At 47.3% G+C, this 21,441-nt stretch overlaps 1 protein-coding gene across 2 annotated transcripts in view; it reads right to left on the bottom strand.

Annotated features, from left to right (window-relative positions):
• MPP4 (MAGUK p55 scaffold protein 4) overlaps positions 1-21,441 on the bottom strand; it is a 29,465-nt gene extending 8,024 nt beyond the window's left edge. Inside the window, exons 1-14 of one of the 2 annotated variants that reach the window (XM_075529748.1) lie at positions 21,366-21,441; positions 19,989-20,110; positions 18,713-18,790; positions 17,773-17,853; positions 15,758-15,889; positions 15,031-15,112; positions 14,064-14,149; positions 13,918-13,989; positions 13,016-13,212; positions 10,986-11,050; positions 5,222-5,239; positions 3,445-3,483; positions 664-684; positions 21-35 (exon numbers count right to left, since the gene is read on the bottom strand). In XM_075529748.1, the coding sequence (XP_075385863.1) occupies positions 21-35; positions 664-684; positions 3,445-3,483; positions 5,222-5,239; positions 10,986-11,050; positions 13,016-13,212; positions 13,918-13,989; positions 14,064-14,149; positions 15,031-15,112; positions 15,758-15,889; positions 17,773-17,853; positions 18,713-18,790; positions 19,989-20,110; positions 21,366-21,441 (1,084 nt within the window). The remainder of the gene's footprint in view (positions 1-20; positions 36-663; positions 685-3,444; positions 3,484-5,221; positions 5,240-10,985; positions 11,051-13,015; positions 13,213-13,917; positions 13,990-14,063; positions 14,150-15,030; positions 15,113-15,757; positions 15,890-17,772; positions 17,854-18,712; positions 18,791-19,988; positions 20,111-21,365) is intronic. The other variant, XM_075529749.1, reaches the window with a different exon arrangement.

The following is a 21,441-nucleotide window of genomic DNA, read 5'->3' as shown; positions in this document are numbered from 1 at the left end:
AGAGAAAACTGAGCAATTACCTTCTGACAGCTCCTCTGATGATTGGGTAAGAGCAGAAAGAGAAGCCATAGGAAAAGTGAAGTTAGCCATTAAGGACGGGGACATGATCACAGCCAGAGTAGAGGATGGCGACAAGTACTAGCTATTAAAAAGAGGACATGAAGATGGGTGGAGTGGAGGACCTAAATTATCTTCCGTTTGGGTTGTTTCTAAATTTTCTGTTTCCAGTTAGGCATTGGAGCTGTGTGGGGTAATTGAACTATCTACACTTGGAAAATATGTTTGAGATTAGTGTAGGCTTTCATTCCTTGGATTATAGGAATCCTTTGCTCTGCCCACTCCTCCTTCGGCTGACAAGCACCCTATAGGCTAAAGCGCCTGCTGGGGGTGAGACGTGCTTGCAGCTTTCCTGCACCGTGCGGACTGCCCTCAGGGATTCTGACGACCACATCAGTGCCCCACACAGCTCCAAAATGCTCTCCTCCCGCAGTACTGCCCTTACTGAGAAGCTCTGGATTAGGTAAAGTGTCCACCTCTGAGTGTTACATGGTGGATTCGCTTTAAAAATTATTGAGTCATATGTCGAACTACTCATTTATATGCCAATATTTGGCATCTAAATCAAAAAGTAAGTAAGTGTCAATTTTTTTTTTTTTTACTTACCAGATTCAAATGTTTCTTCATCTTTGGTTTTCCATGGAGGAAACAAACAAACAAACAAACCACCAAAACTGTCTTTACATTAGCATTCACACAGTGTCTACAATTGAACAGCTGAATTTCCTGACCCCGGGCTTCTACCCGCACAGCCCTGATTCTCCTCTGTCTACACCACGGCCAGGTCAGAGTGACTACGGCCTATCAGAGGGGGGCAGAAGTTTGTGGGAAAATGGAGCGAAAAGGTAAAGGATGTTCCCTACGAACTTTCCGGAATGCCCTTTATGTAAGCGAAATGAGACATGTGTGGCGTTCAGCAGGCGGCACAGCATGTGACAAGCAGGGGTGCAGCAGGAGGGTGACATAAAGACGCTCAATGAAAAGACGGCTTTGTGGAAGGGAAACCTGGACTGTCCTGAGGACCCCGCGGGGCTGCTGGGTGATGCAGTGTAGAAGGGACGGCGCCCGGCCTGGAGAGCGGCGTCCATAGCCAGACAAGAGTGGCAAAGGGGGTGAGTGTAGGGCGTCCCTGGGTGGGCTTATTTAAGTGATTAAGATCTCAAACAAAACAACTTTCCTCATTAGTTTAAAACAATTCTTCATAACATTTTAAAGCTCATATCAAGGAATAAACCCCCCAAAACAAACTCACTGCCACCACATCGATGCCGACTCACAGTGACCCTACAGGACAGGACAGAACTGTCCCTGTGAGTTTCTGAGAGGGCAGCTCTTTCTGGGAGTAGGAAGCCTCAACTTTCAACATCAAGGAATAAGAAATTTGAACTTATTTGGACCACAATTTGATCTATAGAAGAGCATGACCAAGGTGTGTACTCCAGGGTCAGCCAACGCTGCATTGACTGGATCCTTATCTGGCTGCGCAGTGATGGATTTGTCACTCTATGCGTAGTACCATAGTTTATCATAGAAGAAATTGAGTCTAACTCGAATATCTATTGGTCGGTAGTTGCATAAGTGCACGATCACTTATTTAAGCAGTAAAATATAATAAAGCGGCTTTAAAAGATAAAAATAGACAAGGGGTTCTTTATGTGTTAAGGATTCAACTGCAAAATAGAATGGTAAGTTAAAAACGACAGGAGCGATCGCTGTGTACAGCCACCATCAAAAGGTACATTCTTGGGGCTTCTCAAGCTGCAGAGGGCGGGGTGGGGAAATGGAGCGCTAGGCTAGCGGGTGGACTGGCGTTGACGTGGCTGAAGGGGAAGAAGGAGAAGAGAAAGCAAAGAAGTGGGGGCAGGACAAGCTTGCCGGGAGTGTTGATGAGTAGTTTAAACTGTCAAATACAAAACTGACTCTCTGAACCGTAACCCTCGCTTAATTCACAATTTAAAAAGTGTCTACAAAAACAACAAAGCATTAATTCAATGTTCCAAAAAATAATTCAAGGTTCCAAAAAGTAAATAGATGTGGGAGAGGGGAAAGGACATCAAATTTCATCTTTGCCTTTACATGAACTGAATATATCTGGAGATACCAAAAGGCGCTGAGACTATTTATTACCCCCAGAAAGAAACCTCAGTGAGGAAGACGGGAAGGGAGGAACGTTGTACTAGGCATGCTTTTAAAATACCTGTCAGGCTGCACTCTACGTGGTCAGCAATTGGAAACCACCGGCAGCTCCAAGGGAGGAAGACCGACTTTCTGCTCCCACATAGTCTGGGAACCCCCCCGGGGGTGAGTCAGTACTGACTCAATGGCAGTGAGGTTAGGTGTTGGTTGAGTAACAGTTTGGTGTCAAAATGGTAGGTGTTGGGTTGGTAACTGTCAGGTCCAGCGGCCCAACCCCAGCAGCCACCCTACGGGAGGGATTGTCTGCTGTGGGAATGAAGCCTCCTAAGTGAGGCTGTCTGCCCCAGTACCGAGTTGCAGCTCAGACCCCCTCGTTAGAGGGCGGGGTCAGAATCGTCTCAGTGGCAGTGGGTTTGGGTCGGATGGCACACTGTTCAGGGTCGAGCTGCTCGCTAGAAGACAGACGTGTCAAACACACTCAGCAGAAAAGATTACAGTGTTGGTTTACTCTGCCCTAGCTGTCCTCCACGAGGCAGAACTGACACAATAGCAATGATGATTATCTAATAAGTTTTAAATCAAAATTAAAGAAGATAAATGCATATTAAGGATCCTAATAAGAAAACAGAATGTGTCCTTGACAAAAAGCAACATCAACATGACTCTGTAGTTGTTCTGAAAGGTCCATGTGAATCTTTGAAGTACCCACTAATGAAAGACTTCATTTTGGTTCTCGATCTCTCAAGGCGAGAATCGCTTATAAAGCCAAGCTGGAAAATTCAACTTTCGGACCAACGGATCTGACTGGCCTCCCAACCAGACCAATTCTTGAGCCAATCTCGGTACTGCCACTAAATTTGAAAAATCTCTTCCCAGTTCACAAAAACATTTAAAGACAGGTATGGGACAAGTTTCTCTGTCTTCTTCAGACTCTGGGAACCCACTACTACCATTTATTGGTGCTAGAATCCACCAGAAGACGGTGTTGGCCTCGCGTTTCTGTTACTCTGCAAGTCTGTTCTTCAGTGAGACGGTGGCTGGCAGGTGCTCTGTCATCTGATCCTCTGAGTGTTGCCAAGTGTCCCCGAGATCCTTTCCCAGAATCCACTCTAAACTGTCAGTGGGCTCTAGAGACCCTCCCCGGGCTGTGCTCCTTGTGCCAACTGCCAGACCACAGACAAGGAGCGGGGAGAGGGGCCTGTTGGGCTTCACGTTTCCTAAGGTGGCAAGCCTATCAGAAGGAAACATTACCTGCTTCCACACATTTCTCGTCAATCTTCATGTCATCTTCTAGGAAGGAAAAATAGCACTCCAAATGTATCCGCATTAAAGAACAATTCCCCACATAGAGGTTTATCTCCCTGAAGCGCAGACTGCCTGACAGAATCTTACCCTTTCAACCATTGCTCACGTGGAGGGATAAAGGCTCCGTTGGATGATGGTAAGTAAGCAACTGTTGCTTTCTTATTTCGAAACCACAGAAACTCGTGTTAAACAAAAATATCAAATATGCAGCCATGGTGTCTCCACACGTCCTGCATCTGGAGCAGTACACTTCAGGAGGCAGTGGTCCCCTCTTTGATCCGTCCCCAAAGAATTCGGAGCTGTGCGATTTAGACCATGCGGCCTCTTCAGGCGACTCGAATCGTGTTCTTTTTACAGGGCCTTTGAGATTTAGGGGCAAAAAGGAGCTGGAAAGAGCCAGATCTCGGGCTACAGGGTGGATGGGGTAAGGCTTCCCAATGAAATCCTTAAAGGACAACCCTTACTACCCTGAAGGAATGAGCAGGTGAGTTGTAGTATTGGGGTGTGTGGGGGGTGGGGTGGGGGGGAGGAATTCTCTGTGAAATTTTCCTGACCTTTTTTCTCATGAACGCAATTTTCAATTTTCTTAAAGCTTCTTCATAATAAACCCCTCTGAGAAAATCTATCAAAATTACCCCTTTGGAATATTACTTTTTTTAAAAAACGTTTTATTAGGGGCTCATACAACTCTTATCACAGTCCATACATATACATACATCAATTGTATAAAGCACATCTGTACATTCTTTGCCCTAATCATTTTCTTTTCTTTCTTTCTTTTTTTTCCCTTTTCTTTTTTTACATTTTATTAGGGACTCATACAACTCTTATCACAATCCATACATATACATACATCAATTGTATAAAGCACATCCATACATTCCCTGCCCCAATCATTCTCAAAGCATTTGCTCTCCACTTAAGCCCTTTGCATCAGGTCCTCTTTTTTTTCCCCCTCCCTCCCCGCTCCCCCCTCCCTCATGTGCCCTTTGTAATTTATACATCGTTATTTTGTCATATCTTGCTCTATCCGGAGTCTCCCTTCCCCCCCTTCTCTGCCGTCCCTCTCCCAGGGAGGAGGTAACATGTGGATCCCTGTAATCAGTTCCCCCTTTCCAACCCACTCACCCTAAACTCTCCCAGCATCGCCCCTCACACCCTTGGGGAATATTACTTTTTAAAAAGTCACTGTCACCTCCTGATTGTGCTCTCTGCAGCTGCCTTGGAAGTCCCAGTGTTGACTGTGCCTGTTCTGTGAAAGCATCCTAATGAGACTAAGATACGTGACTTACTGAGAAACCTTGACGACAGCTATTCCCTGATCACAGAGCCATGGTTAAATGTGTTGTGTTGGGAGGTAGGTAGGTAGGTAGTAGGTAGGTAGGTAGTAGGTAGTAGGTAGGTAGTAGGTAGTAGGTAGGTAGTAGGTAGTAGGTAGGTAGTAGGTAGGTAGGAGTAAAAAAAATAAAAATAAAAAAACCATGTTGTGTTGGGAATATTTCCATGTATTCATGAACTAGCACCCTAGAAACAGAATGCTCATATATATTTTCCTGGACATTACCGTTTTTGTAAATTTGGGTCTAAGTGACTACGCTATTGGGTTCATGAAGCTCCAATAGACACATTGAAGTGAAGGGAATTAAGAAAGCAATGGGAGTTTTTAAAGACTTTGAAATGAGGAGTTTCACTCTCTTTTTTCCCCCTAAATATTGCCACTTACCTTCTTCCATAGAACTCGCTGATACAGACAGATCATTGAGGCAGGAAAGGAAAAACAAAAAACAAGGTAACTCAACAGCTTTCCCAGTTTAATTTACTTACAACCAGAAAGCAAAGGTGCCAAAGTTAGTGCAATTATTACTCTGGAAATTTTTCTATTTAGTAACAAACTGATACATGAATAATCCATACCAACTCATATAATTGAGAACCTTATTACCAAATGGGGAATTGCGATAGTGATGGGTTTGTGTCAACTTGGCTGGGCCAGAATTCTCAGTGGTTTGGCAGTGTAGACAATAATCCTCCACGATGTCACCTGACATAAGGTAATCACTTTCATAACAGGACCTGCTATGAGCAGCTCATTCAGGGTACAGCCCTGATGCAATTCATTGAAAAGAAGTTTTCCTTGGGAGTATGGCCCCCTCCAATATATGTGCCCAATATGGAAAAGCTTGCTGTCTTTTACTGAGTCTGGATACGTCATCTGATGAGACTTGAGTCAAGGGCCTGCCACATTGCCTGCTATTCATGAGCGCTGTCGGCAGTCTGCCATCTGTCCGCCGACCTTGGATTCATTTGCCTCTGTCGCTACAAGGCTGACCTGCCGACATTAGATTAATTCTCCTCTGCAATGAACAGCAACATCACCAAGCCCATCTTGGGTGCATCAGCTGCGGCAGTTCCTCAAGTCAGCGGAAGCCTCTAGCTTAACATTTGATCCACAGACTTGGAACTTGCCTGCTTTTACAACAGTATGAACCATTTTTAAAATATAAATGTCCTCATCTATATATACTTCACTGGATTCCCTTTCTCAGAGACCTGAGGCTAATACTGAGATCTATGTGCTTCTGGCTAACTCACTCCTTTTCATCCTAATTAGCTCTACGGGGATTGTGTTCTACTCATTTCTGAGTTACTGTGTTCCACATATTTTAGGAACTTAGTAGGGAGGGACAGAAGTAAGGAGAGAGCATTCTTAAATGCATCTTCATTAAGCAGTTTTTCAGTAACCATCTGCAAACTAACGTTAACCTGGAATTTCTCAGTAACTCTTGAATGAAAAAATTATCTATTCTTCTTGAGATCTTTTCCATCAAGGCAGTATCTAAGTAGATTAGGCCAGTATAGAATAATATCCATTGTCACATCCACAATCATTGAAGAGAAATTATCTAATAGTTTAGGAAATCGGCATCTCCAACAGAGACATTCCCTGTGAGGGGTGATCCTATAAGTCAGTCTCCAGCCCTAGAATTTCTCTTCCTGGAGATCAAAGTGGGAATTCATAGGGCTGTTCAGAAAATCTAATAGAAATCACACTGAGGCTACATGAACACATGAAATGTCAGCCGGCGCTAATTAGCATTTCCACACAGGAAAATGAACTTTAACAATCACTTCAATCTGGCTCGTAAGCATTCATTTTAAGGGATGGGAGAGATAAAACGTCACAGTGAAGATAATGACATGAAGATGCTTCTGATAAACTGTCCTTATAAAGAAAATAAAAAGGGGCATTTAACTTCAACTATTATTAAACTTTGTTGTTGAATGCTATCATTAATATTATATTCATTTGATGAACAGTAAATCTTTGTTGAAGATGATCTTTAAAATCTCATTATAACTGTATAAATGTTTCCAAGTTCTCATGAAAATATTGTCACTACAAAGACATTTTGACTCTTATTCCTTCCAAAGGGTCGCTCTACTTGCCAACTGGCTGAGCGCAGTGGAGATAGCACAGTGGATAAACGCTGGCTGAGCAGTGAGATAGCACAGTGGATAAACGCTGGCTGAGCAGTGGAGATAGCACAGTGGATAAACGCTGGCTGAGCAGTGGAGATAGCACAGTGGATAAACGCTGGCTGAGCAGTGAGATAGCACAGTGGATAAACGCTGGCTGAGCAGTGGAGATAACACAGTGGATAAACGCTGGCTGAGCAGTGGAGATAGCACAGTGGATAAACGCTGGCTGAGCAGTGAGATAGCACAGTGGATAAACGCTGGCTGAGCAGTGAGATAGCACAGTGGATGAATGCTGGCTGAGCAGTGAGATAGCACAGTGGATGAACGCTGGCTGAGCAGTGAGATAGCACAGTGGATAAACGCTGGCTGAGCAGTGAGATAGCACAGTGGATAAACGCTGGCTGAGCAGTGGAGATAGCACAGTAGATGAACACTGGCTGAGCAGTGGAGATAGCACAGTGGATAAACGCTGGCTGAGCAGTGAGATAGCACAGTGGATAAACGCTGGCTGAGCAGTGGAGATAACACAGTGGATAAACGCTGGCTGAGCAGTGGAGATAGCACAGTGGATAAACGCTGGCTGAGCAGTGAGATAGCACAGTGGATAAACGCTGGCTGAGCAGTGAGATAGCACAGTGGATGAATGCTGGCTGAGCAGTGAGATAGCACAGTGGATAAACGCTGGCTGAGCAGTGAGATAGCACAGTGGATAAACGCTGGCTGAGCAGTGAGATAGCACAGTGGATAAACGCTGGCTGAGCAGTGGAGATAGCACAGTGGATGAACGCTGGCTGAGCAGTGGAGATAGCACAGTGGATAAACGCTGGCTGAGCAGTGAGATAGCACAGTGGATGAACGCTGGCTGAGCAGTGAGATAGCACAGTGGATAAACGCTGGCTGAGCAGTGAGATAGCACAGTGGATAAACGCTGGCTGAGCAGTGAGATAGCACAGTGGATAAACGCTGGCTGAGCAGTGGAGATAGCACAGTGGATGAACACTGGCTGAGCAGTGGAGATAGCACAGTGGATAAACGCTGGCTGAGCAGTGAGATAGCACAGTGGATAAACGCTGGCTGAGCAGTGGAGATAACACAGTGGATAAACGCTGGCTGAGCAGTGGAGATAGCACAGTGGATAAACGCTGGCTGAGCAGTGAGATAGCACAGTGGATAAACGCTGGCTGAGCAGTGAGATAGCACAGTGGATGAATGCTGGCTGAGCAGTGAGATAGCACAGTGGATAAACGCTGGCTGAGCAGTGAGATAGCACAGTGGATAAACGCTGGCTGAGCAGTGAGATAGCACAGTGGATAAACGCTGGCTGAGCAGTGGAGATAGCACAGTGGATGAACGCTGGCTGAGCAGTGGAGATAGCACAGTGGATAAACGCTGGCTGAGCAGTGAGATAGCACAGTGGATGAACGCTGGCTGAGCAGTGAGATAGCACAGTGGATAAACGCTGGCTGAGCAGTGAGATAGCACAGTGGATAAACGCTGGCTGAGCAGTGAGATAGCACAGTGGATGAACGCTGGCTGAGCAGTGGAGATAGCACAGTGGATAAACGCTGGCTGAGCAGTGGAGATAGCACAGTGGATAAACGCTGGCTGAGCAGTGGAGATAACACAGTGGATAAACGCTGGCTGAGCAGTGGAGATAGCACAGTGGATGAACGCTGGCTGAGCAGTGAGATAGCACAGTGGATGAACGCTGGCTGAGCAGTGGAGATAACACAGTGGATAAACGCTGGCTGAGCAGTAAGATAGCACAGTGGATGAACGCTGGCTGAGCAGTGGAGATAACACAGTGGATGAATGCTGGCTGAGCAGTGGAGATAGCACAGTGGATAAACGCTGGCTGAGCAGTGAGATAGCACAGTGGATGAACGCTGGCTGAGCAGTGGAGATAACACAGTGGATAAACGCTGGCTGAGCAGTGGAGATAGCACAGTGGATAAACGCTGGCTGAGCAGTGAGATAGCACAGTGGATGAACGCTGGCTGAGCAGTGGAGATAGCACAGTGGATAAAAGCTGGCTGAGCAGTGAGATAGCACAGTGGATAAACGCTTACCGCAGGCAAATCTGAGATCTTGGTGCTGTTGACTTTTGTGTCCTTCTACTATCCATCCTTGCTCCTAGCATACCAACTCCTGCCTCACTCCTGTCCAGGGACCACCTGGGCGCTCTTTCTGATGGGCCTACTCACCTGGCTCCAACTGGTGAGCACCCTTTAGGTCGGCAAGTTATCCACACGCATTTGCCACCATGGATGCCCTTACTTACCACCACCACCCCATCTGAAAGTACCGGCTAGCCAAGATGCTACACGTAGTGTGGTTGGCTGCCATCAAGTTGGCTCCCGCTCGCAGAGACTGTCGGCATAGCAGAAAGAAACGCTGCTCGGTTAGGTATCTCGATCACAACTGTTTCGTTTTCAGTCCATTGTTGCAGCCACTGTATCAATCCATCTTCTTAGGAGACATCTGCTTTTTTTTAAAGTTACTCTCTGCATTACCATGTATGGCGTCCTTTTCAAGGTACTTGTCCCTCCTGCTAACAGATCCAAAGTGTTGGAGACAAAATCTCACCATTCTCTTCTGAGGAGCATTCTGGTTGTACTTCCTCCAAGACGGACTTGCTTGTTCTCCCCACAGCCTGTGGTACTTTCAGTGTTCTACGCCAACACCATCATGCAAATGCACCAATGCTTCTTCTTCTGTCTTTCTGATTCACTGTCCAGCTTCCACATGCGTTTGACGTACATATGTTTGAGGCGCCTTGGCCTCAAAGCGTCATCTTTGCTCTTTAACACTTTAAAGACGTCTTGTGTGGCAGAGCCATCCAGTGCAATGCAGTGGTTAATTTCTTTTTTCTTTTTAATCATTTTATTGGGAGCTCTTACTGCTCTTATAGCATTCCATATATCAATGGTATCAAGCATATTTGTACATACGTTGCCATCATTTCCAAAACAGTTTCTACTTGAGCCCTTGGTCTCAGCTCCTCTTTTTCCCCTCCCTCCCTCCCCCTTCCCATCCCCATGAATCCTTGATCAATTATATATTGTTATTCTTATTTCGTATCTTACACTGTCTGTTGACTGCGACTTCCGCGACCATTGATTGTAGACCCAAGAAAGATGAAATCCTTGACAGCGTTGCCCTTTTCTCCATTGATCATGACGTCTATTGGTCCGGTTGTGAGGAGTCTGGTGTTCTTCGCAGTGAGCTGGAACCCATACTGCAGCCTACGATCAACTCAGTTGCATATTTATTCCTGAAAGGCACCCCGAATTGCCATCAGAGCTTCTGAACAGTGTGACATTGGACTCTTCTGAATGGATAGACTGAAGCGAGGGATGCATTTGAATGATGACACTGCAAAGAACAGTGTCAGTACTGAGAACTGCCCAAAGCACAGACAACTCCGTCTGGGAAGTACAGCTAGCGCACTCCTTAGAAGTGAAGGTGACGAGACTTTGTCTCACTTCCACTGAACATGTTATCAGGGGAGACCAGCCCCTGGAAGGGGACATCCTGCTTGGTCAAGTAAAGGGGCAGCAATAAAGAGAAGATCCTCAACCAGATGCATTGATAGGGTGGCAGCAACAAGGGGCTCAAGTGTAAGCACAGCTGTGAGGACGGTGTAGGCTGGCAGTGTTTGTTCTGTTGTACTAGGGTCACTCTGAGTTGGAAGGGACCCAGTGGTGAACTTATGCAACTGAAAGTGTGTTGGGAGCTGTGCCTCCTGGCTTCCAGTATGCACAGAATAGATTTCCTAGCTGCAGAGATCTCTGAGCACAAGTTGGGAGGGATGTCATCATAAACTATAAGCCTCTCCATATCCAAAGTAGTGACTTTCTATGGCAGGACTTTACATGGTTGCCAGGAACGTTATTTGGGGCGATGGGAACATTTAGAGACGCTCTCTTGGGTGAGAAGCTAGCCTTGGGGAAGCAAGCTGGCATTCCGTGATACACACGCCGAATCTGCAGAATCAGCACACTCACCTCCAGTTGACCTGAGGCAGGAATGGGGCGAATAAGGCTGAGACCACCAGAATTCCCGTTGCTTCCTGTGGGGGGAAAAAATACAGCACAAGGGGTGTGGGGGACAGGGATTAACCCAGGGGAAACAGCCCCAGCCTCAAACAGAATGTCTCCTCGCATTCAGTTGCTTCACCCAAGTGAAAGGGTGATTTCTTCTCTGAACACTTTCTCCAAGTAGGCAGCCTTCCCGACCACTTCTCCTGCCTCACAAGAGCAGTGCAGACCTGCGGTGAAAGTCCGGGCAGGGCGGTGAGCTCACATACCGCAGAGCATCCGCACACGGCCTGCCCCTGGTCCTGGCCGCTCCAGCATGGCATCTCATTGGAATTGTCCTGACCTGTATGTCCCTTTGAGGCCATTTGGCAAGCTTAGCAATTCCTTCATTTCATTTTCTTTCTTTTAAAAATCCCGCTTTATTGGGTCAATAATAAAGACCCTGCTTTTCCTTGGTCCCCAGAAACCTCCCTGGATTTGTTTCTCTAGTCAACCCAGAGTCATACAATTGACCATCATTGTACTCACTCCCTTGGTCCACATTTGGCCTGCTGCTAAATCGAATCTCTGTGTAGTCTGGACCTGTACCTCTGGACACTGACAAGAAATACTACAAACCCATGGCCTTTAACTTCAAATGGACCTTTAGTACTGATCACACTATGTTGACCTGATCCATTTACTCTAGCTCTTGTAGAACTTTTCGCCTCTCTCCTTCTCTAGACCTCCTACTTCTCAGCTTATGACATAGCTGCTTATTTCACTGGGAAAAATAATAGGATTTGGAAGAGAATGTCCCCGAACTCCAAACCTTCATTATGCCCATGTGTTCCACCTCCCCTTCTGCTTCCGCATTCTCGTGTTTGTGGATGAAGCGTGTATGCCTCTGCATAAGGCCAGCCCCTCTACAACACTAGATCTCATCTCTACCCGCCTGCTCAAGGACATCAGCATTTCTCCAGCATAAAAATGTCCTCAACTGGATCATCCCCACCAATATGATTTATTCCATGTCAAAGAACGAATTTCCTTCTACCACCCCACTTTCTCATCTCCTGGGACACAGCTGTGCTCTTTTTGGAGGTGCCCTGGTGGTATTGTGATGAGTTGGCACTGGCTCCATGGCTGTGAGATTGGTGTGTTTGCTTGCTGGCTTTGTGGGGACACATTGGGCTGCCAGCTGGAAGGTAGGCAGCTCACCAGCTGCTCACGGGTCACAGATGAGTCTCTCTCTTTCCATACTGGGTTCCAGTCTCAGACACCTACAGAGACAGTTCTACACTGTTCCACAGGGCGCCATGAGGTGGAATTCTTTTACACTCAATGTTACCAGAGTTTCCCATGCTCATGACTGGTCCTCTCTTTCCTTCCATTCCAATTAGGGTTTGGGCTCCGGTCCTCCCCTGAAAGTGCTTTTATCCAGATCATCAATGATCTCTCTATTGCTAGGTCTAAGGATCAGTTCTCCGTCTCATCCGGAGTCACCGATACAGGTGGGCAGGACATGGCATTGCCTGACCTCATCCTGCCTCCTGGGCCATTGCTTCTCCATCTTCGCTGCCAGTCCCTTCTCTTCTGCTTGGCCGAGCCTTGTATCCTTTCACCTTTCTATCTGCACTCGCACCTGGCATCTCATCAAGCCCTGGGGGCACAAGGTGAGACTGAGGAGTTGAGATTAAGTCAATGAGTCTTGCATGGTTCACTGACAGAGTGACCATGGAGCTACTTAAACATGTCAACTTCCCTTTCCCACGTGGTCTCCTAGCTAGAATGGCTCTTCTGGTTGTCTCAGTGGTTAAGATGCTTAAGGAAGATTGATAAATTGACATGCAGATTTGTAAGCCAATGTGTGCATCTCTCTCTCTCTCTCTCTCCCTCTCTGTCTCTCTCTCTCTCTTTCTTTCTCCCCATCCCCCATCTTAACCAAAACAGCAGAAATGGAGTCAAACATTTCCTGATGGTCCAGTCACACGACCAGGAATGTGAACTTTTCTTACCTCTTCAGCAGGTGGAGAGAAGGGATCAGCCCAGCACAGGTACTGAGGTCTGAGAGTCTCCGGGCCTGCCACCAGAGGGGGTCATTCTGGTCCACAATCTGGAGGATATCTCCCTTCTGGAAGGGCAACCCAGCGTCCACGCAGGGGATGCCAGGATCCTCCTGGGGCCAGTACTCGGTCATAGCACGGACGTACACCTGGCAGCCGGTACATAACAGTGCCTTGAGAAGAACGCATGTTCACTGGCTGCCAAGATTACAACTACCTCTCCTCCTCCTCCTCCTCCTCCTCCTCCTCCTCCTCCTCCTCCTCCTCCTCCTCCTCCTCCTCCAGCCATGCTCCTGCCTTCCCTCTGCACCCTCAATGAAAAACAAAAACATGTCCCTGAACGGAGGGCAATGAGAAAAGTGATGTTGGCAATAGAATCTCAGCGCTGAGGGAAAAAATGTCACATTTTCACGGTTTTTGATGCTGCTGCTTAACTTCTTGGTCCCTCCATCTCCTTTCATCGTACTCCCTTGCTCACATTGCCGCTCGTGTCATCAGCATTGAACGAATGATACAGCAGGACACGGAGCAAGTGCTCAGCACATTATAGAGGACGGTACCATGAAGGATCGTTCTTAGGAAACCAGGGTCAGTGTTATAGGGAAGGTCCCCGGATGGGACAAATGGTTTGCCCTGGGCTACTCACTGCAGATTGGGGGTTCCAATCTACCCAGCAGGACTGCAGAAGAAGAACCCAGCGATCTGGTAAGATTCGAGTCAACAACTCTCCCTGGAGCAGTCCTACTCTGGAACCCACGGGGTTTCCATCTGCCATAACGGACTCCAAGCCACTCATGACCACCGGTACGTGGGGGTTGACTGGGTATGAGAATGGAGGCTCTGTAGAGTCTTACCATTTCCTGGTTATTGACAGGAGGCTCAGAAACTGGAACCACCTTGAACATGATGGTGCCACGGGACAGGGCCTAGAAAAGGCCCAAGGAGGAGGGTAACTTGCAGTTCCTGGGGCTTCGCACCCCACCCCCATCCCACCTCTTACCAGAATGTGGATCACTTGCTCAGGTTCCAGTCCCTCAACTGAAACTCCGTTGACTTCCACCAGTTTGTCTCCAGCATATAGCAACCCTAGGCAAACAAGAACCCAAACTAAGAGGGGGCGGATGAGCAGGTGAAGCGTAGACATGGCTAGAAGCTGCTGGACCAGCTCCCTCACCCAAGCAGGTCTGAAACATTGAACTGTGTTCGGGAAGAATAGCCAGACTGCAGACAAGGTCCGTTTCTCTCCCCCCACCGGCCCCACCAACACTTGGTAGGAATGAAGGGTACAATGCTTTTGACTCCTAACGGGATGCTGCACAATGGAAGCAGGTGCCCGTAAGGAGACAGGAGCGAAAAACAATGATGTCAGAGTCATGTAAACACATGAAAGAGGTGGGGATGGGAGGAGAGGACCCTTGCTCAATATGTAGGGAAACTTGGGAGCATGGATAAGTCTTGGAGAAATATAAGACAAAACAGTGAGCGAAATAAGAAGGGGAATGTTGTCATGGGACAAAAATTACCATCATACTACTGGGGGTATATATGCCTTGTGCCAGGCTTCACAAGTCATGGGTAGTGAGGAAAAGGGACAACAGGTATGAATCATTCAGTTCAGATATGCATCCATGAAAAGAAGAAAATGGGCAGAAGACATGAAAACATTTATGAGGGCCATGGCTTTGAAGTCCCAAATAAAGAGGGGACGTTGAGAGTGGAGTCAGGCCAACCTGGACTTGAATCAAGGCTCTCACTGTGTAACACTGGGAAGTCAATCTCTCTGAGCCTCCTTTTCCTCATTCACAAGCTGGCATCACACATCTCACCTTATTAAAGAGCCGGGAGGCTGTTTCGTTGCCTTCCCCAAGCAGTGGGACTTATTATAGCCTGATCTTAGATAGCAGAGAGAGACTCCCCTGAGACAAAGAAGACTCAGCAAGCACAGGTGCCCCACTGCTTCCGCTTACCGCTCCTCTCGGCCAGCCCACCATGGATAATCCTGGCCACCAGGATGTCCCCTGTCAGCTCATGGCGCTTGATGGTGGCTCCCTAAAGACAGAGAACAATGGATCCCTCTTTTATCTGATGTATTGCTTTCTCGGTGGCTTCCTTCAACGCAGCTGTGAGCTTTAAACAAGGATATTTATACCAATCAGGGAGGCAGGGGTCACACAGTGCCTGATGCCTGCCAATCATGCCATGGGGTCTGAAAGGAAAGGGCTCAGCCTTGGCCTCCTGAGGTCTCTATCCCACCACGTGGCCAAAAAAGAATACATTTAACTGCTTCCAAAGAGGAACCATTCCTAGAAAATCAAGTTAAGATCTTACTTTTCTGCCCCCTAGGGGAGGAGAAAATGCAAATGCATTGGGATCGAATGCAATCTATGTGCATATCAGAGAATTAGATAAATAAAACATGAAGTATACACATCTTATTTCTTACAACTCTGGGGGGCGGGGGTACATGGCGATCTTTCCTTAGTAAAAGCATCAGGAAATATGTTCGAAAGCACACACAAGAATCGTTCATCTAAGTGGGTAGCCATCCTTATCAGGAGCTGCTCTCATATTTCTGAATGCCACACCAGCATGCCTGACCGCAGACGAGAAAACCGCCCCAGGAGAAACCAGGGGCATCCCAGTTCCCCCTAGCCTTGGTATAATTCAAATGAAAAGACAGCATGACTGCCTCACCAGAGGCTGTCGGTTTTTCACCATACACACGATCCTCACTGCTTCTTCACTCTCCGGGATGGTGTCTGGCAGTGGGGGGAGCCAGGGCTCAAAGTCTTTCTGAGCCACAGTGTCGTGGGCGCTGAGCAAGGCCTGGGAAGCGAGAAGACAAGGTGAGCAGACGTCACATGCAGGACATAGCCATCTCGGAGATGGTGTCTCAAGATTTTGTGGGACAGGCACAGCAACTAGCCCCACCTCCAGCAGCTCTCCGCGCCTGCCAGGCACTGGGCTGCGCACATCATGTAGAATGACTCACCGAATCTTCGCAATAACACTTGAGGAAGAAACATCTATCTTCTCCATTTTATAGAGAAGGCAACGAGGCAGAGAGAGGTGCATGAATATATCCGTTATTCTTTCACGCCTGCTAAAAGGCCTTATTCCATGACTGTCTCATTTCTTGGAAACTCATGTCATCTGTTGTGCTCCGATGAAGCTTGAGTTACAAAGCAACGTTTGTAATCATTTTCCTAATGAAGCCTGACTGCGGGGCAGTAATCATAACATCTTGGGCCCATGGGGAATCAGGGAGAAGAGGCAGTTCCCTGGTTTAGGGTGTGCTCCGAGCACTTTGGATGCCTGCTTTGTCAGGTTTTCAATGCATGGGGTGGGGTCCCTGGGATTCCTCAGCCCTGTCCTGGACTTAGTCAGAACCCAGAGGAAGTTTTTTGAAGTATTTTTGCTGTTGAGGATATCTGATAACCAACTATCTTGTCATCTGAATTATTTTACACATTAATCCCATGGCTCCACAGGCAGACAGTCTCTTAAGATTCTAATTTGTTGGGAAATCGCTATCAAGATCGTTACGTGCTAATAGGTAGGTGGGCTGTGTTCTGTAATGCGCTTCCTCTCCTTCTCCCACGTGCTCCCGCCCAGCTGTGTGTTCCAAACATTGTATCCAAAGCTTAAAGCGCTCGCAGGTTACTCAGGAAGCTCACCTCATAGAATTATAGAAGGACAGCAGCTTGGGACACAGAGGACCATGGAGAGTGCTTGACGACTCCCCAGGCAGATGGCAGCCGGGTCCCTGACTGACAACGTTGACTTAGTCACACCCGAGTCTCGCATCCTTCAATGCATTCTGGCCACCCATTAGGAGGGACTGAACTGTGCCCCTGCCGAGCACAGGTTAAGGTCTTAACTCTAGTGCCAGTGAACATGCGTTTGTTTAGAAATAAGACCTTTGAGGATCTTCTCAGTTCATGAGAGCAGACAAAGCTCAAATGGAAGGCCAACTCCCTGGACATGGCATCCACTCCAACTCATGGAGTAGCTTTTAGGACAGAGGTGAGCTGTCTCACAAGGCTTCAGGGAGCAGACCGCTGCATCTTTGTTGTGCGCAGCAGCTCACACTTAATCGCTGCCCTACCCGCCTCTTCATACTTCATTTAGGAAGTATGAATGGAATAAGGCTCCCAAACCAATGCTTAGGCACTTGGCTGCTGACTAAAAAAAGGCGGTTTGTACCCACTCACTGCTCGGTGGGAGAAAGATGTGACAGTTAGCTTCCATAAAGATTTCAGCTGTACCGACCCTGGGGGGCACTTCTTTTTGGTTGAACTGGGCAGTGTCAACTGCAATGGTTAGTGGAGCATCTCTTTATAAAAGGGGACACAATGAAACATCACCCAGTGGTGCAGCAGCAGGCCAAGGGGTGCCTGGAGCCATGGAAGCCAGGATGGGCCTGGGGCAGACCACCACTTCCAAGTCCCAGTAGGAGTTCACTGCGCCTCCGACACTCAACCTCCAGACCAGTGCAGTCATGCGCATCTGTTCTTGTAAACCACCTGGTCAACGGCACCCGTCCAGCAGCCCTGTACACCCAAGGGCACCCACGTGCAAAAGGGGAAGCCGTGCGTTGGAATCGACTCTGCTCAGAAAACACATTTTTCTATCACATTTCTTTCTCCTTCCAAACCGTGTTCTGTGTGTCCCACGGGTACACTTTCTCTATTCCAGCACGCACTTGCCTTAAAGTGTGAAGCTTGCAGGATGTGTCTCAGCTCGTGGACCTCAGGGGAGTTAGGAATTTCACTCAATAATTCCACTACCTGGTGGATGGGAGAACACACATTATGAAATGAAACATCTTTAAATGATCACTCATTAGTTATCCTGAATGAGTCTTGGTAGCACGGTAGTTGAGCACAAAGCTGCCGATCAAAAAGGTGCATGGTTTGAACCCACCAGTCACTCCGCAGGACAAAGACGTAGCATCTTGCTGCAGACAGATGACCGCCCGAGGAGCCCAATGGAGCAGTTCCATGCTGTCCTCCAGGCTGCCGATGAGTCTGCGTGGACTTGGCCTTGATGGCCATGGGCTCGGTGGCTTTCACTTGCTGGGTTAATGCTACCCTCACTCAGGCTGGATAACAGGTTTACGTGCAAGTGTAGCACTCACCTAATAAAAGCTGTTTTGAAGATTTCTGTGCCAGTGTAAAGCCTCGACTTGGCATCCTTCTTTTTCATTAAACGTTCCTGGCAGCAGTTAGAACCTAAGCTGTGGGAGAGATCTAGTGCCCCAGGGCCCCAGCCCTGCTCGAACGCCAGGCTTGGCAGAAGACCAGAGACAGTCGGTAAGTCATGCACAAGACTGTCCCTCTAGTGCTGATGTAAATGCTCCATTAGGCACTCCGAGTTTCTCCAGGGCCAGGTTCAAAGTACCTAGCGAACTCAGGTAGCGCAATCTCATAGGATGTTCCATTGTATAAACCTTTCCATGTATGTAGCCATAAGGGTCCTGGGTTTGTTTCTCTAGAGAACCCTGCCTAACACAACATATAATCATCATTCAGGTTTTTTCATCAGCACCTATGCACACCCCATACACTCACTTCCTTCAAAGTAGCTGTTGGTGAACTAGTGTGGTGTTCAAGGTTCTGTCAGTCTGTGGCTGACAGGTCACCTTACCTCTGAAGATGAGGCTTGTGCATGGGCTGTGACAGGAGCTGGCTTCTTGTCTTTAAATTCCTGGAGGGAGTCATAGACCTTCCAAAGGGCAGGGGGGAGACAATGACAGATAAAGTCTACTTGACATTTTTAATTTAAGCTCTCAAAGAGAAGAAACAGTGTCATCCTCAAAAAGAAATGGACAAGCTTGGTGGTTCTAATGCGTCAAAGGCTGAATTATTGACTATCGCGGGGAATTGATCTTTCCCAAGTGACTTCACTGATAAAAATCAAGGTGTGAACTCAAACTCCCGCTCTTGTAAAATGAATTCACTGCCCATCTGTCAGTTTGTCATATACTATAGTGTTTCTCTTCTTGCTACGATGCTGGAAGCAACACAACTAGGATTTCAAATACCCGCAGAGTCCTCCATGGCGGGCAGGAGCTTCCCGACTGAGAGAGATGAGGAAGAAAGGCCTGCTGATATAATTCTGAAACATAGCCCATGGAAACCCTATGGATCCCAGTAGAATCCTGTCTGGTGTAATGCTGCTAGGTGAGCGCTTTAGATCAGAAGGCTCTGCAGCAGACCAGTGCGGTGAAGGTGGCCGAGGACCAGGCAATGCCTCCGTCATGCCATCACCTTGAGTTAGTGCCCAGTCGACGGTAACTAACAACAATCTTAGTGAGGGTAAGCTTTCTGGGGCCGAGACCAGTGGGGATTTATGGCAAAGCAGAAAAGGCTAGAGACCAGTGAGGACCTCTACATGAAGCATCTACAGCGATCCCAGGTGTGTCGCCCAAGGTCCATCAGAGGGTCTAACCAGGAGGCCATTCACACTACAGCCATTCTGCTCAGGTCCAGTCTTTCTCTTTTTCCTCCCTTAATTCCCCAGTAAGAGCTCAATTATAAATGTCCAACTTCGTCTCCGTTGGCCCCAAGGACGGTTTTACTATACCGGGACCTCGAGCTAAGCTGAGTGCAGAAAAGCTCGCCTGGCTCTGCCGAGCAGTCCTGTGTTTGACTTAGAAATCTCCGGAGGCTTCCTCGGCCCAGCCGTCTCCAGATCTGTGCTAGGGGGGCTTCCCTGCTCTGCCTCAGGCCAGGCAGGTCAGTTGACTTTGACTTGTGACTAAGTGACTAAGGCTGACTGCTGGATTCAGGAAATTTAAAGCACCAGAAGCCTACCAGTGGTGAGCTAGGGCCGTTCATAAAATCAAACTGCCCATCCTGGCTGTTGCCCAGTTGGGTAAGTAGATTTTCAGGCCGGTAAGTAGATTTTTGTGGAGGCTCACCTTGAGCAGAGCCAGCAGCCACGGGGAGTGGAGGAGATCATACAAGAGACGCACTCCGTTTATGTCTCGGCTGTAGAACAGGCTCCGCTGCTGTAGCACAAGCTTCAGGAGGTTGGAGAGACCTGGGAGAGGGAGAGAGCCGCAGGGGCTAAGGCTGAGATGGAAAGAAAGACAAGTATTGTGTGAACGGCAGCTCAGACAGTGGGGGCGAGACCATGGGGGTCTCATGAGGAGTGGAAATGACATTGATATAGGGCCAAAAGATCTGGCTCCAAACCTTTTTCTGCCACTTACTGATTGTGTGAACTTGAGAACGTCACTTCACTTGAAACCCAGTTTCCTTGTGGCAAAAGCAAAAATATACTGCTCACTCACAGTGTTGTTGCTATGAGATGAAAGCGCAGCTCTGCCTTACAAAATTATCTCATTCTTTCCTGGATACGCCTTCCCCAACTTGAACATCAAGTTGGTTGCCATCGACCTTTCTCAATTTCTTCAGACTGTTATTGAAAACTCAAACTCCTAACAAGTTCTTAACATAAACCTCAGAATGCCACTGGATTATAGAACTAAACAGATTTCAGTCTGGTTGCATGTGTGCTTGACGAGGATTCCCATAGGAATCCCATTTGTTGCAGAATAGTCTTACTGTGACTAGATTATGAAGGGTTGTAAGGTTTACATAGGGGCGATTAAAAAGAAAACTTTTGAATCAGCCATGTCAATTAATTTTCTTCTTAGCGTGAAAATTGCTTGGAGATTTATCATTAATGATGTAGTAGTACACTCAAATCTGCACTAGAAGTTACTTGCTAAAACAAACCACAAATTTACACTGATGCCATGAAGTTGCTAGATTGTTTTGAGTCTAAAGAAGGAACCCTTAGTTTTATGTGGTAGTGGCATGATCTGCTGTCAATTTGAGAGGATTAATCAGGTCTCAACTCGATAACCTTATTTGGAGATGCTAAGGAGATAAATAGTGCTGGAGGAGGGACACATGCTCACTCCCTGGGAGAAATTGCAACTGAGAAGACAAAGAGCTATGCTAGTACCCGGAGCTGAAGGAGCCATGTGGAGCCCCCTGCCAGTGCTGAGATGCCTCTACCACCACTGGATCCACAAGACTTTCCACCCACTGGCCTGTGATTATCCTGCATTCAGCATCATTGCATGTATTTTGTGAGTCTGAAGAGGAATTTATAGATTGGTATCAGACAATGGGCTAACACTGAACTTATGTACTTGATCTGGACTTGGCTGGGCTGTTTTCTCAATATTCAATTGCTATTGTATATAAAGCTCTTTCTTATACACTTGAGCTTCTATGAATTTGTTGCTCTAGTCTACCCAGACTAACTAACACACAATACATACCATTCTTCGAGTTGGTTGTTGCAGAAAACTTCATGTCCTTCTTTGGCGGCTCTGCTCCGTTGTCTGACGGAATCAT

This window comes from Tenrec ecaudatus, chromosome 13, assembly GCF_050624435.1.
Source record: "Tenrec ecaudatus isolate mTenEca1 chromosome 13, mTenEca1.hap1, whole genome shotgun sequence".
Taxonomy (NCBI): domain Eukaryota; kingdom Metazoa; phylum Chordata; class Mammalia; order Afrosoricida; family Tenrecidae; genus Tenrec; species Tenrec ecaudatus.
This window is presented reverse-complemented; position numbering and strand designations above follow the sequence as displayed.